The sequence below is a fragment of the Dicentrarchus labrax genome, unplaced genomic scaffold (assembly GCF_905237075.1).
Source record: "Dicentrarchus labrax unplaced genomic scaffold, dlabrax2021, whole genome shotgun sequence".
Taxonomy (NCBI): domain Eukaryota; kingdom Metazoa; phylum Chordata; class Actinopteri; family Moronidae; genus Dicentrarchus; species Dicentrarchus labrax.
The window spans coordinates 12,532,188-12,547,868 of record NW_026136711.1 but is presented as its reverse complement, the minus strand read 5'-3'; the positions used below and the strand labels follow the sequence as shown (position 1 = coordinate 12,547,868).

At 39.2% G+C, this 15,681-nt stretch overlaps 1 protein-coding gene across 1 annotated transcript; it reads left to right on the top strand.

Annotated features, from left to right (window-relative positions):
- The first annotated feature begins 236 nt into the window (after positions 1–236).
- LOC127372598 (inter-alpha-trypsin inhibitor heavy chain H3) lies at positions 237–13,448 on the top strand. The gene is made up of 25 exons (XM_051416503.1): positions 237–417; positions 2,788–2,823; positions 2,914–2,937; positions 3,534–3,691; positions 3,774–3,878; positions 3,966–4,128; positions 4,721–4,831; positions 4,955–5,083; positions 5,311–5,427; positions 5,525–5,693; positions 6,085–6,210; positions 6,740–6,921; positions 7,046–7,231; positions 7,743–7,882; positions 8,044–8,204; positions 8,368–8,397; positions 8,614–8,649; positions 9,637–9,678; positions 9,785–9,805; positions 9,918–9,962; positions 10,173–10,286; positions 10,375–10,576; positions 11,690–11,865; positions 11,977–12,088; positions 12,197–13,448. Exons 1-25 carry the CDS (start codon positions 277–279, stop codon positions 12,336–12,338), a joined length of 2,868 nt encoding a protein of 955 aa, XP_051272463.1. The 5' UTR covers positions 237–276; the 3' UTR covers positions 12,339–13,448.
- The last annotated feature ends 2,233 nt before the right edge of the window (positions 13,449–15,681 follow it).

Sequence of the window (15,681 nt, the reverse complement as noted above, 5' to 3'; positions counted from 1 at the left end):
TGAAATGAAACACTAGATAGGCAAGTCGGGACTAGGTAAAAAATAACTTGAGTTGTTGAACTCTTCTATACATTCTTACAGGCCTCAGTCCCCCCGAGAGACTCACACACGCACAAGTACCAATTTACTGGAAACCACGCACACTGACTCACACAAACATCACACAGTGCCCCTCCTCCTGCATAGTGGAGAGGACATAATGTGGGCGGAGTATAACTCTTATGGGTAGAGTTGATCCCCACATGCCTAGAATTCCCAACACACTTGTTTTCAGCCATGCAGGAGAAGAGGCTTTTCTGTTTCCCAGGCATGTCAACAGTGTGGAGAGTCATGCTGCTGTGGGTCTGCGTCTGTCTCTGGCTTCCAGCTCAGGCCCAGGGGGCTCTGGTCGTTTCCCGCAGAGATGCTCCAAAACAGGTATTTACAATAAGCTGCATGTGCAGCATCAGCATGTAAACAAACACTGTTTTGCTATTTTCTATGCTGAGCTGACACCTCATTAGTGATGAGTCTGTGCACTGTTGGTAAAAGTTTGCATAAGTTGTAAGAGTTTGAGTTTTCCTTTAAAAACGGTCGTGTCTAGATAGTGAGCCTAGATTTTCTGCAAAACTCTTGCACATGCGCACTTGAATCAGTACAGTAGCCCTTGACTCGTGCCAGAGATGGCAGATAAGTTTTATTTTCACATCGCAAGGAAGGATAGTGGATGTTTTCATTCTGTGCAAACTTTGCCATATTTGTATGAATGTTATGTTAACGATACATAATGAAACATCAAATCAAATATTGTTGCTGAATTACTTTACATACGTACTGTGGACACTTTACCTCCTCTTAGACTTCACATAAACAGAAACATACGCAATAGTAAGATATATGGCTACAAAATGAAAAAAGAGGGAGCATTTATAATAACAGAAATCAGTGCCCTTGAAATGCTTCTACATCCTTGCTCCTTGGCCTAGACATCAGATAAACAGATGCAGTCAGCAGAGACCCACCAATGTAAATGTTCAGATCAGTGACAAATTAGTGCTGAGTGGTATGGCAAAAACATTTGTATCATGTGTTTTTTTTAAGGTTTTGTCTTTTTGCATGACTTGACCTTTATATATGTTTATAGTGGCTTATTCTACTCTCAGGAGTACACGGAATATACAAACATTTTAATGTCATTATGTACATATTGAAGGCTCGATTACTGTAGGGTTTTCTTGGCCCCACAAGATGATACAATATATAAAGAAATCAGATTGCATCAAACAGTTGCACAATGTAAACAATTTATTTTGTGCAAACTGCAACGCAGTAAAAACAGAAAACATGTCAACAACTTTAACATTGCTTCCTTTTCAAAACAAAATATTCAAAACTAGATATATAAGCACTGTTTTATATATAATATTTTATATATAAGTATGTAAGTATTCAGATTTTTGCAATTTTCTATTGCACAAGTAAGAAACTCACTGTCAAATGGTTGTGTGCCATGGTGTTTTGCCCTGTTAAAGAGAGATAGTTGCGAGTTATTAATTGTTGTGTTATGAAGTTATAAGCATTAATCGGGCTTCCAAATACACATGACACAGCCTGCTCCTTCAATAGGCAACAACACCAACATTGCTGCCTAAAAGTTACATCAGTTGTTTCCGCTATGCATCGATGAAAAATTATATGAAAAATGTATTATACAGGAAATTAAAACCAGTTTGTAGTTAGGCTACTTGGCTATTTATTGTGATGCTATGTAATCTTACCTTTACACTACGGAATAGTCCATCTGATGGTTGTAATGAGAAACAAGAAACAACACATAGACTCAACCATGAAAATGAATGATGTGCTTTGCGTGCCATGTCAGACAGGAACAGTGTTTTTTCCTGCAAAGGGAATAAAAGAAGATCTGTTTAGAGGGCAGAGATACCAAGACTGTGCAGAAAAACAGAAAAGCACCCCAGAATCAAGGCGGTGGAGACACTGTATTCTCCAGGAACATGTGTGGTGTATGTGTATCACAATGAGATCTTGTGTCGCTGTTTTGGGTTGACGATTTCCCCACAGTTTTGTCAGGATTGCAACATTTTGTCCAAAAACACACAGTGAGCCAGTCTGTCTCACAAGCAAACAGTAGTCAGTCAGGACATTCACCATTTTGCTCAACAGTTACACAAAAAGAACTCTGTTAAAGGAGTTTCAGAGCCATCAGTTTGCCTCTTTCTTCCTTTCCTCTCGTGGTCTCCCACCCACACATCAGTTTGTTTAACTAAACATGGCCTCTCCTCTCAGAACTTGTCATAACTCAGCCTCCACTAGTTGCTCCCATTGAGTAGATATAAAGCCCAGTTCACCACTCCAGTATGCCAGATTGTCAGTGTTGCTTCCCAGCCTACCCTGCCTGCCAGTTTGTTTGTTGTGTGACCCTTTCCCACACCTGCATTGAGTCCTTTGTCTGGTCCTGGGGTCACACCTTGCTTTCCAGACATGTCACTGCAATGCTTACTTAATATTCTTAAAAGACTTTCTTTAAAAGATGTTTTTTGAAACATGGAGGTGGCAGCTTTAATGAAAAAGATGAACAGTTTCCAAAGCATGGATACTTTAGATAAGCACTTCTAATCCCTTGTTGGTACAGAAAAGCGTGGAAATCTGTTTTTTGTGCCTGGCTGTAACTAATGCTAAACATTCAGGGCAGTTTAGTGATGGCAGAGAGTTTAGTAGTGCACATTTCTTTCCAATTCTGTCTTTTCTTTCTCAATAACCATGCAGTTCTGCTATGTTTTGTTCCAGGAGAGCATAGAGGCCATGGGCAGCAAGTCAATAAAGGTACTCATCTTAAAATACAAGCATAAAATATTTGTGAGAACAGTTCTGACTGTGAAAATAAATGCATATTTTTGTCTCTTTCTTCACCAGAAAAGAAGCACAAACTCTGCAAATGTAAGGAAAAGATTTTGATATTGATACAAAATTTTAAAATCATCATAGAGGTATGACCTTTCCTAACAACAAGGCATTTATACGTTCATGTTAATGTATCCTTGGTAAGTTAATTGTGAAACCTGGATATGATTGTTTAATACACATGAGATCATGATCAAGAGGACTGGTAGCTTCTATCTCACAGTAGTGCTATTGTTTTTATGTCCACATTTTCTTTAAACCTCATTGCTTCCAGATGCCACATGTTCCATTCTCCCTCCCTGGCGTCCACAGGCATGCATTTATTTTCTCTTCACTTTACTGGAGACAATAAACAGGAAGGGGAAACTGGAAGTGATTTGTCCATCTGTGTTTTATTCCTTTCTGTGTTTGTCAGTATGACAAGCGCTAAAAGTTTTATCTTACGTTGTGTTCACAGAACAGTGACCTCTGTTTTTGACATGAATCATTTCGGGACATTCCTCGTGACATCTGACCCAGAATTCAGTAGAGAGTTGCCAGTCCTCCTGGCCACTGGTCTTTTTTGTTTGCTCTAATGTCACACAATGTCTTGCATGCCAAACTTCTCTCTCTCTCTTGGTCCATCCTTTCAGACGGTTGAGGTGTACAGTGTGACAGTGGGCTGCACTGTAACGTCTCGTTTCGCTCACACCGTCGTGACCTCCAAGGCTCTGAACAAAGCAAACACCTCCCAGGAAATCTTCTTTGAAATGGAGCTGCCCAAGACCGCCTTCATCACCAACTTCAGCATGTCAGTCAAAACACAGGACTTGTGACAGTGAGCATAGACCTCGCCTTTCTCTATGTTTGACAAATGTCTTTGTGCCTCACAGGGAAATTGATGGTCAGGTGTATGTTGGGGAGGTGAAGGAGAAAGAGAAAGCCAAGAAAGAGTATGAGAAGGCTGTTTCCTCTGGACAGACTGCTGGACTGGTCAAGTGAGTTGGACTGAGAGAAGTTACCGTATGGTTGGAACGTGTGGTGGCGGTGTGAACATCACGTTACAGTAATGTCCGTCATTACAGGGCTTCTGGAAGAAAGATGGAAAAGTTTTCAGTGTCTGTTAACATTGCAGCCAAAAGCAGCGTGACTTTCATTCTGACCTACGAGGAGCTCCTTCAGAGGAAACTGGGCCAGTATGAGATTCTGACCCGAGTTACACCAAAGCAACGGGTGCAGGAGTTTCAGGTTGAACACCCTCTCCTCTTTTATTTTCTTATTAGTGACATACTGGTCAGGAGGAGATCAAAAAAATATCTCCAGCTCTAGGAATGCAAAATGTGAGGACTTTTGTGTCATCATTAAAGCTGCAGTACATTTTTGTTAAGTTATCCTCCTTAATCTTGTAGGGACATTCATCCTCTGCGTTTGACCCATTCTAGATACCAAGAGACACCTAACTAACTCCAGACCTGAGACTGGAGAATTAACCGTACATGTTTTGATGGCAGGGAAACTCCACACAGAAATTTGAACGAAGGACCTTCTTTCTGTGAGGTGACAGTGCTAACCACTGAGCCACCAATGATCATGTGTATTGCTGAAACTTTCAGTATATCCTGACAGTATGACATGAGATAGATAATCTTTGAAAAGTGCTTCTAATAATTTTTCGAAACCAAAGGTGATTGTTGAGTCTTATTCCTAGATCAGGTGAATATGACGAAAAGGTGTTTTTATAAAAGTTACCCACTGCAGCTTTAATGAGACTTTACGTCGCAAGGATTCATCACTTGATCTGCCTCAGTGATTATGTGTGTATGTGTGTGTGTGGAGACAGATTGTAGCAGACATCTATGAGCCCCAAGGCTTTGCTTTTGTTGAGGCCACTGCAACTTTCCTCACCAATGACCTACTCTCCCTGGTGGAGAAAACCGTCACAGACACAAAGGTAAAGGGTTTGTAAGATTTCTATCCCCCTGTTATAGGATTTCTAAGAATTTCATGATAACTTTTTAAAGCATATATGCTGTATCCACTAATGTCACTTAACATGAATCTATTTGTCTCTCAGGCACACGTCTCTTTCTCACCAACACTGGAGCAACAGAGGAAATGTCCAGGATGTGAAGGCACTGTAATTGATGGCGATTTCATTATCAAGTATGATGTGAAGCGAGAAACAAACCTTGGGGATGTTCAGGTGAGTGTCTAACACAGACTACCTGAGCACTATATTATGAGATTCACCTGCAGGAGCACTGCCCCTTTTCACATTTACTCCTACTTATGTTGACCAAACTCAAACAGGCTCTTGGAAGTAGCTTAGAGCATTGTTGACTGAACTTTAAACTTAAAAAAAATATTTTACTTCTGATCTTGTGTTATATTTCCATATTAGACCTAATCAAATGCTGTATTTCCCATCAGATTGTGAATGGATACTTTGTGCACTTCTTCGCTCCACCTGACCTGCCCAGAGTCCCAAAGAATGTGGTGTTTGTGATTGACAGGAGTGGATCGATGAGTGGAAGAAAGATTCAGCAGGTAAAATACTGTGTACTACTGTTAAGCTCCATACTGTGTGCATCAATGTACATTACATACATAGAATTCTTCATATGTGAATTTTGAACTTTTGCAGACCCGAGATGCATTGGAAGCCATTCTGAAAGATCTCCATGAAGAGGATCACTTTGCTCTCATCCTGTTTGATAGTAGTATTTTCACCTGGAAGGACTCTCTTACCAAAGCAACAGAGGAAAATGTGTCTGAAGCCATTGCCTACGTCAGGGAACTAAGGGACAGAGGAGGTTAGAGGAATTCACTACCCTGACCAAACAATGGCTGCACTCATAACACCATAGAAAACATCAAATTGTCATTTTTACACTTTTACACACAAAAACAAAAACAAGTGTTCATTGTAAGCTTTAGGGTTGCTAATAGGTGGATTTTTAGACTTTTGGACAGAGACAGGCTCACATTTCCCGCCTGCTTCCTGTCTTTATACTAAGCTAAGCTAACTGCATGCTGGCTGTATCTTCATATTTAGTGGACTGAAATGAGAGTGGTATGGACCTTCTCATCTAGCTCTTGGCAAGAAAGTGTATTTCCCAAAATGTTGTTGCTCGATTTTCTCTATGATAATGTTATCTCACGAAGCTGTCATGTCTATCTGCTCTTTGTGTCTTTGCCTTTCAGCCACCAATATTAATGGCGCTGTGCTGAGGGCAGTGCGCATGCTGGTGGAAGACAGAGAAAATGACAAACTTCCAGAGAGGAGTGTGGATATGATCATTTTACTGACTGATGGGATGCCAAACAATGGTGAGCCGTCTTAATTTGGAAGATTATATTTCATTCTCAGAGGTCAGAGGTCACTGTATGTAGACCAAGAACAGCAGCTTAAATTTGTAAATGCAACCATCTGATTCATTGTAGAATTTGAAGCTTTCAAAAAGTTGACACTCTCTTGAATAATCTTAGTAGCATGTTAACATAATATTAACATCATATTGGAACTGAATCTGAACTTTTCCCATACATAATACATGTATGCGTGTATAAAGGAGAGTCTAAGCTTCCGAAGATCCAAGAAAATGTGCGTTCAGCTATTGGAGGAAACATGTCTCTGTTCTGTCTTGGATTTGGAAATGATGTGGATTACTCCTTCCTGGATGTGATGAGTAGACAAAACAAAGGACTGGCCCGCAGAATCATAATTCATAACAGAATTCAAAGTTTTCACACTGACAAGCTCTTGAATAAACTTAGTTGTATATTAACCGTCTTGTTGGAGCTGAAAGGCTTTTCCCATACATAATACATGTATGCCTGTATTTATGTGCGTTTGAAGGAGAATCTAACCTCCAGACGATCCAAGAGAATGTGCATTCTGCTGTTGGGGGGAAGATGACTATGTTCTGTCTTGGATTCGGAAATGATGTGGATTACTCCTTCCTGGATGTATTGTGCAGACAAAACAAAGGACTGGCCCGCAGAATTTTTGAGGGTTCAGATGCAACACTTCAACTACAGGTAGAGAACAAAATACTGATTTACAGCAAATATAATGTCCATGCAAGTTTGGTATTTTATGTTGTTTGCACCTCCAAGAACATTTGGGAAACAGATATTGTATGATGTGCAATGTGTCTTCCAGGGTTTCTATGACGAGGTGTCCAGCCCTCTGCTCTTGGACGTGGACCTGCGTTATCCTGACAACGCAGTGGACCACTTGACCAAAAACCACTATAGCCAGTTGTTTAACGGCTCAGAAATTGTGGTGTCTGGTCGGCTGATAAACGGCGACCCTGATAACTTCGTGGTGGAGGTGTTTGCTAAGGGGGTGAGAAATAGACAGCAATATGTCAATTAAAACATGAATAAGACACTATCTAGTCATGGTGTTGAATAGAGACTCATGCACCTGTTCTCATATACTAAAAAACACACTTGACAACCACTAGATGGATTGCCATGAAATGTTGTACTTATGGGCCCCAGAGGATGAGTCCTATTGACTTTTGTGGTCCCTTTTCCTCAGGCTTCATCCTCAGGTCAATACTTTGGTATTTGGAATAACTGGTACCTCAGCTGTAGTTTGTGCTAATAAGTAAATGTTTGCATGCTAAAAAGCTGATCTAAGATGATAAACATGGTAGACATTATACCATTATACCATCATCCTGTTAGCATCGTCAGTGGGAGCATGTTTGCATGCTGATATTAGCATTTACCTCAGTAAAGCTGCACAGAGCTGGCTGAAGTTTGAGATTCTTAGTGTTGTTGTCAAAAGATACTCTTAATTTCCTCTCTTGTCAGTAATATTTGTTATTTAATCTCTCCTCTTTCTCTAGCCTGAAACAGACTTCAGGGCACAGGGAAAGGCCAGTATGGTAAACTTGGAAGTGAGCTACCCAAAACAAGAGTACATTTTTGGGAATTTCTCAGAACGTCTGTGGGCCTACCTCACCATCCAACAACTACTGGCGAAGAGGTTCGATCATCTCAATTGTGTCTCTAAACGTTATCTGTATCTGCACTAAAATCAAAAAGCTGGTTTTTACTGTTTCGTCGATTACTCAAAGAAACTCGTGCCAATTATCATTATTAAACAACCAGCCAACAAACACCTTTTTTTCATTATTTACTTCCCAGTGGCATTGGCACTCAGCAGGAGAAAGACACTGCGACAGCCAAGGCTTTGAACATGGCTCTGCGATACACCTTCGTCACCCCCCTCACCTCCATGGTGGTGACAAAGCCTGAAACAGAGGATGGACCAGACAGCCCTCTCATTGCAGATAAACTGACTGAGGGTAAGGGAAACAGAAAAAAGTGACAGCGTACTGCTAAAGTGACTAGTATTCTCTCCTTTGAACTCTGTAGCATTTTGTTACATTATTAGAAACCTGTTGAATCAGTATATGTCATGTTATGACATGTTTGAGACCTTCAACTAACTTTTGCTCTGTTTCACAGACCAGCGACAGAAAGCAGAGAGACACAGTGGTACGACAATCTCTTTTAACTTAATTATATGACATACTTTAAAAATCTCATTTTGGGCTGAACAACTTTACTGATGTATGCTTGACAAGAAAACCACAATATTCTTTCTTTTCAAAGCACATTGTTAGATTATTAGGAATGTGTTTAATCAGTTTGTGTAATTAGAATTAGAAGACCTCCAACTAACTGTCTGTTGTCTGTTTCCTTGTTTCACAGGCCAGCCACAAACAGCACATGGATACAGACAGATTAGTATGACAATCTCTTTTTACTTAATTATATAAAATAGTTTATAAATCTCATTTTGGGCTGAATACAGAAGCCTTAAGAGGCAAGTAAGGGAAAAAAATCCTGGTGATCGACTTTTTTAAGTTTTCATTTGTGAAAAAGGTATAAAAAAAAGTGTTTGTTGTTGTAATACTAATTTCAGCAACAACAATTTGTAACAAACTTGCTAACACACAATACATGTACATTGTACTTGGTTGAGAAATTAAAATTCACCTGGAAGAAAACATGTTTTTAGTCCTATTATAGAACATGGGTTAGTGATCTTCAGCCTCTTGTGGTCAAAATCAGTATTACAACAACAAACACAATGTAATCTTGACAAAAAACAAAACTTCATTGGCAAAACCTTTTTTCCTCCCCTGTTCTTAAAGGACCACTGAGTAGGATTTCAGTGGCATCTAGCAATTAAGTTTCAGATTACAACCAAATGAATAACACTCATCTCCCAAGTGTTTAGGAGAAACTATGCTGGCCACAAAACTTGCGACAAAGCGACCCTATCTAGAGAGAATGTTTGGTTAGTCTGTTTTGGGCTACTGTAGAAACATGGAGGTTCAAGACCTGCTCCCTTTGTAGATAAAGAAACCCTACATACAAAAATGCTGGTGAGGTACTCCTAGAGTGCCTGTGTAACCGTCTCTCTGTGTAAAGACATAGCTAGCTTAACGTTAAGAAAACAGCACTGAATATATCCTTGTTATAATGGATTAAAAACAGCCAAAGAAATAGGGTTAGGGTTATGTTGTGTTTAGGGTTAGTGTGCTAAATGAGGGTACTGGCACATTTTGTCCAATTCAGACATTACACTGGACCTTTAAGTCATAAACATACACAGGGGGGGAAAACAATTTAGATCAGACAGACCAGAATGTGTTTTTCTCTTTCTTGCCTGTCATGGCTTCCGTAGACAGCTTCATTAATGTATCCTTTCGATATTTTTGATAACAGGTTCTTCAGCCAGTGCTGCCAGTTCCCGTGGACAATCAAATAGTATGCTTTTTCATACAGCATTAGTTTGACTGTTACATAATTTGTCTTTAAGACATCTAACTATCAGCCTTTGTGTTTGTTTTCTAACTGTTGTCTTGTTTCACAGACCAGAAAATGAAACTTGTGGGTACGTAATTACTTAACTACTTAATTACATGACATTATTATTATGACTTTATGAATCTAAATTTTGGCTGAACAACTTTACTGACGTATGCTTTTATTATTTTTGATAACAGGTTCCTCCCGGTCAAGTGCTGCCAGTTCCCGTAGCCGATCAAATGGTAAGATTTTTCATACAGCTATTGCATAATTTCATCATATTTATGCTTTCATGGTTTCTTACACTTTTACTGCAATCTTCTTTTAAATGTTTTATTGAGACATAGAAGACTAGATAAACACAGGAATCATGAATGTTTATTGTTTTTCTCTCTAAAAATGAAATCATTAGTGTTCCACGTATGAATTTAACTGTAATGATGCTTATGCAGTGGACGGAGATCCTCATTTTATGATCGAGCTGCCAGAGAGAGACGACGCTCTGTGCTTCAACGTCAACGACAAACCAGGAACCATCTTCAACCTGGTCAGAGACCCAAAATCAGGTCAGGCATGAGTCTTGGAGAACACACGACTCTTTTTTGTGAGAAATGTGAGAAGAGACAACAAACTCAAAGCTGTCACTATTTTCAGGCTTTGTGGTGAATGGCCAAATTATTGGCAAGAAGAAAGTTGTTCAGGATGCCAATACCAACACATACTTTGGCCGTCTTGGTATCATCCACCAGAAGCTGGGGGTGAGGCTGGAGGTGAGCACTCAGGACATCTCAGTCTTCCATGATGGAAAGCAGTTCAAGCTGCTGTGGTCTGATGCAGCTTCAATCAAAGAAACCAAGTGAGTAACACTCAGAGCTATTTAAAATCACACACAACACATTTTTAACTGAAATTAACAATCATTTAAAGAGACATTTTCTCATTTTGGTCATGTCAGGTTAAAGGGAATCTTCACTACTTTTCAGCCTGGATATTTTGCCATATTTTTGTGTCTGTGTGATTACTGGGGACAATGGGTTGAATTTGATCTGGTATTGAGTAAGAGCGCTGCAGCTGGCAGCTGTGAAACAGTTTGCCACATAATCCTTGGGGCAATTATGCACCGTCAGTGTACATCCACCAACAGCACTTGTTTTAGCCACTGACGGGCTCAGATTGTTTTTCTAAGTGTCACCATTATAGAAAGGATCCCCTACAAAGATGGATCTTTTTGTGAAAGAGTAAGATCCTTTTTGTTTAATCAGAAACATCCGTTATACTGCTCTTTTCAAAGTCACCAGACTCCATTGACAAAAACAGCAATTTTACCTCACAGCACGTGGGTGTTGCTGGTCTACCGCTGCCATAGTGTGTATGGGTTATTGTGTGACTTTGGTTTTTTTACAGGGTTAATCTGAGCCTACCAGTGGCTAAAACAAGCACTTTTAGAGGCTGTATTGATGGTGCGCAATTGTGCTGAAAGATTACAGGGACCCATATCATGGCTGCTGGCTGTAGTGCTCTCGCTCAATACTGGAGCAATTTTAAAAATTGGGGCCCTATTTGTCAGTTAGACACAAAAACATGGGAAAGTAGGGTCCTGGTAGAAAAGGGTCCCTTTTAGAAATGCTTTTAAAAATATATATATTGAAAATAATGTTTAATTGTTTGTGTTTATTGCACAATACCGTAAACTTTAGTAAACAGAAAACAAAGTTGTATTGTTACCTTAGAAATACCACTCCTACGGTATACCAAAGCAAGATACAAGTAGAACTTTATCTAAACAAAAAGTTAACAAAGAACAGAAACCAAAAATAGTCAAAAAACAAATGTAGTATCACACTATCTACACTGAAACTGAGTTAAACTATATGTAAATCACACTTTTTTTCCCACAAGAAACAAAATAATCCAAACTTTGCTGTCTTGCTGTCACCTATTGGTCATGACGTTTTTCTCTCTACTCCAGTGTGGACTTCAGCCTGACTAAGAACTGCTGCTTGACAGTGACACTGAGGCACTCAGTTAAATTTATGGTCATTAGACACAAGAAAGTTTGGAAGAGACGTCGGGAACATCAAGACTACCTGGGTTTTTACACCCTGGACAGCCACCACCTGTCTGCCTCGGTTCATGGTCTGCTAGGTAGAGAGCTGCCACAGACATTAAAATCATGATGCATTGATTGTGTAGCTGTTTGACTTATTCCTTATTCTGAGTAAATCAAAAGATGTGAAGTAAGCTGTCTTCCTGCAGGTCAGTTCTACCATGGGGTTGAGTTTGAGGTGACAGACCTGCGTCCGGGTGAGCTCCAGAAGAACTTAGATGCCACCATGTATGTGAAGGGACAAACACTCAACGTGACCAGGTGCCTCATAAAGCTTATGACTCACCACACACATAAGGTGAAAAGGTGAAAGAGAATTTTTTTTGCACGTATGCACCTCTCCAATGTTTTCTTTAATTTCTTCCTCAGACACTGGCAGAAGGACTTCAGCAGCCATGTGAAGGATGGAGAAAATATTCCCTGCTGGTTTGTTAACAATGATGGAACAGGCCTCATCGACGGGGGAGCCTCAGACTACGTTGTGTCAGAGCTTTTTAACACTGCTTTTTGAATGGTGATAATTCAAAATTTCAATTGCACTTGGGCCACATCATTAGGGTGAGAGAGTCACCGTGTGTCTTTATTCAAAAATGACACACATCCAGAAACAAATATCATAAAAAACAGGATAATTGTTTTTTTTTATATAATGGCAATACAAAATAACAATTTATCATTAACACTGGCTGCCACATGTTTGTTATTTTTAGATTGACTGCTTTCACTATTAGAAAGCACAAAGTAAAGTGTGTGTGATTACAGAAATAATATAGTCTGCAAAGCTTTCCAATATTAGACTGTCATAGAATTATATAAGTCTTCATACTTCACATACCAAATTAACTTTATAATCAAATAAATGTTCTGCTGTAAAATATCTTTCCTTCCTGTCAGTGCAGGAATGACACTGGATCACACACACAATGATTCAGTGTATCACATTATAAGATGAGGACGAGCAGCAACGGTCACATTTGTACTTAAGTACATTACTTGAGTTAATGTACTTAATTACATTCCAGCACTGGATGAACTGGTGGTATCATGATGCAGCATGTCACATGTGATATTTAGGGTCACGTGTGCTGTGAAAGTTCACTAATTAGTCTCTAAATATTTTTTACCTCGTAGATTATAACTACATAAGATTATAGGCCATTTCAAAGCGTTCAACCTAATCATTCAGTGTGTTTGCTAATATCAGTGGCTGATTCAGAGTTGAACCTATGTTTAATGTGCTGCACTACATACTGTGTAGTAGTAATACAGAAATTCTAACTGCTTTTGCAGTCACTAACATGACAGGGTAACAAAGTATCTTTAGATTTGTTCAGTAATTGTCTCAAGAACTGTTTTTTTCTCAGCAACCATCCCCAACTGTAACTATTCATATTTTGCACTTCAATAATAAAATATCTTTTTATTATAAAAGGATTGTACATGATTGTCCATGGTGCATGTGATTGTATTTGTTTTAACTTGTCCTTGGAGGAAAAGCACAGATGTAACTAATAGGGTCACGCAAAGTTAGTTGGATGTCTTTGACATGTTCCACTGGCACATCCTGGTTCAGCTGGTTTCTAACGATGTAACAATAAAGTATACATTTATAAAAAAAGAACGAATATTCTGGTTTGCACTGCTCTGGTTCACTTCAATGTAATACATGTGTGTACGTGACCCCAGCCACAATAATACCACGTGTTTTGCCTCACACTTTGAACTGATCTGCACCTTGATTCGCAAAATGCTAAAATACTGCTGCTTCACCTACTCAGTAAAAGCTGTACAATAACTAGTTTGCATATATGGACCTGTACACTGGTGAGTGCAGAAAACCCACACACATACTGCACCTCCTCGACTTACACCATCTAACTGACAACCAGAGAGAAATATCAGCAAACACCATCTTGCTGAAAATGTGCACACTGACCAAGCCAGATTATTAAGATTCCGAACTGAAACCAAAATAGCCATTCAAGGAATACAATTAAGAATATAAAATATATATTAGGTGTTTCTGACTCAAACTGTTTTGACAGCATCAAATGTTCAAGGTTCAAGTTGGTATATCTTGAGGGCAGGGGTAGAGTATAACAACATGTCCTTCAGCACATTTTAAATATAGTACTTTACGTGTAAGGGAATATATTTATTACCATTATCATTATTTATTTTCATAGGTTTGTTTACCTTGTATTTTTGGCTAGAAGGCAGGTGTAGAGAGGAAGTGGCTCACATGGCCACAGGGGGCAGCAGTGAGCTCATTACCGCTTGTTCCGACGTAAAGAAGATGGCGCACTTGAAAACGGGTTTATTTAACAAAGGTGAGAATTGTACTTTATTGAAAGTATTTTCTAACTGTATGTTTTAGTTTTACAAAAGAAAACACTACAAGATTACTAACCAATGAGAAATGTTTCTGGGGTAAACCTCCACGAACTAACGTTAGCTAACGGTAATCTCACTCCAGCTAACACTAGTTAACGCAACGTTGTTTAACATAAGCTAACCATAATATATGTTATATAACGTATGTATAGTTTATATAACAGTAGTTTATATATATATTTATATATATATGAGTGTGTTTGATTCTCTGTAGTTGGTGTACTACAATGACCTCCTTTATCTGGGGTTAGACGTTAAGTTTGCTCTGTGTGTTCAGGTTATTGACAGGTTATCGTCCACTGAACCACACCTGCTACTGCTCACCTGAAGAGAGAAGACAGACAGACAGACAGACAGGTAACAAATAGGTGACAGACACAGTGCACAGTTAATAATTGTAGAAAACCCGTGTGGATGGAGGGATGTCATTTTTGTTCGCTTGTATTCACCAGGAGCTCATTAACCTATACAGTACAGTATACTGTACACTTCATACAGTATGTATACACTGTACACTGTACAAGCACCTGAACACCCACCCACAGGTGATTTCACTTGACTTACTGATTAGGTGTCCTCTCTGGACTGCTAGGGCGGGTACAGACTGTGGTCAACATAGTAGGTAAAGCACAGGTGTTATAAATAACATTAACGATGTATGTGACAGTACCAGGACCCTAAAACTGAAGAAGCTAAATGGCATTAAGCCATCATTCGTTTTATCATTTTCAACCTGTGCTTTTTCCAATGTGATGTGATCTTCCTCATTCTCCTTTTTAGCTTCATTTCACCTGTTGGGTGGGAAAAATGTAAGTTCTCTTATTAAAGGGCACATCAGAAAATCCTTTGATGCCACATTATAATGTAATTGTTAACTTCACGGTATTAATTAATCAATAAGAGTCTATGTCTTTATGTCACTACTTTCCATTCAATGCCTCAAATGCCAGTAAAATATGTGAGTGCTGTGGGTTTGTATTGTTTTTAATTATGAAAAACTTTTATAATCTTTAGTGATTTTGGAGGTCTTTCTTTCCAGGCAATTCAGTCATTACTATATATTATCAACAGCTCAGAACACATATGTTTTCTGTCACCCCTCATTTGAATGCATTTGTGTTTTTGCATGCATAGTTATGTGCTGTACTTTTCCCTATGAATCTAAAATGTGTGTGTGTGTGTGTGTGTGTGTGTGTGTGTGTGTGTGTGTGAGACATGTACTGTAACAATTCACCAGCTCGTATTACATGGCTGTGGTGTGTGTACTAATAGATCCAGAGCAAGTGTGTTGACCCCAGTCATGTCGGAAGTTCAGAAGTTGAGAGGGATTTTCATAAGGGGATCTTTGCAGAAGTGTTTGCCTGTGTGTGTCTGTCTTTTTGTATGTGTGTGTGTATATGTGTGTTTGTGTAAGCTTTGCTGATTAACACCAGATGTGCGAGACTCAGGGTGTCGGCAAT

What these genes read in the sequence shown, in the direction of transcription:
- LOC127372598 (XM_051416503.1), top strand. Translation starts at nt 277, where the DNA reads ATGCAGGAGAAGAGGCTTTTCTGTTTCCCAGGCATGTCAACAGTGTGG. An exon ending in TTCCCGTGGACAATCAAATA is followed by an intron (nt 9,679 to 9,784) that starts GTATGCTTTTTC and finishes CTTGTTTCACAG; the next exon opens with ACCAGAAAATGAAACTTGTG. An exon ending in CTCGGTTCATGGTCTGCTAG is followed by an intron (nt 11,866 to 11,976) that starts GTAGAGAGCTGC and finishes GTCTTCCTGCAG; the next exon opens with GTCAGTTCTACCATGGGGTT.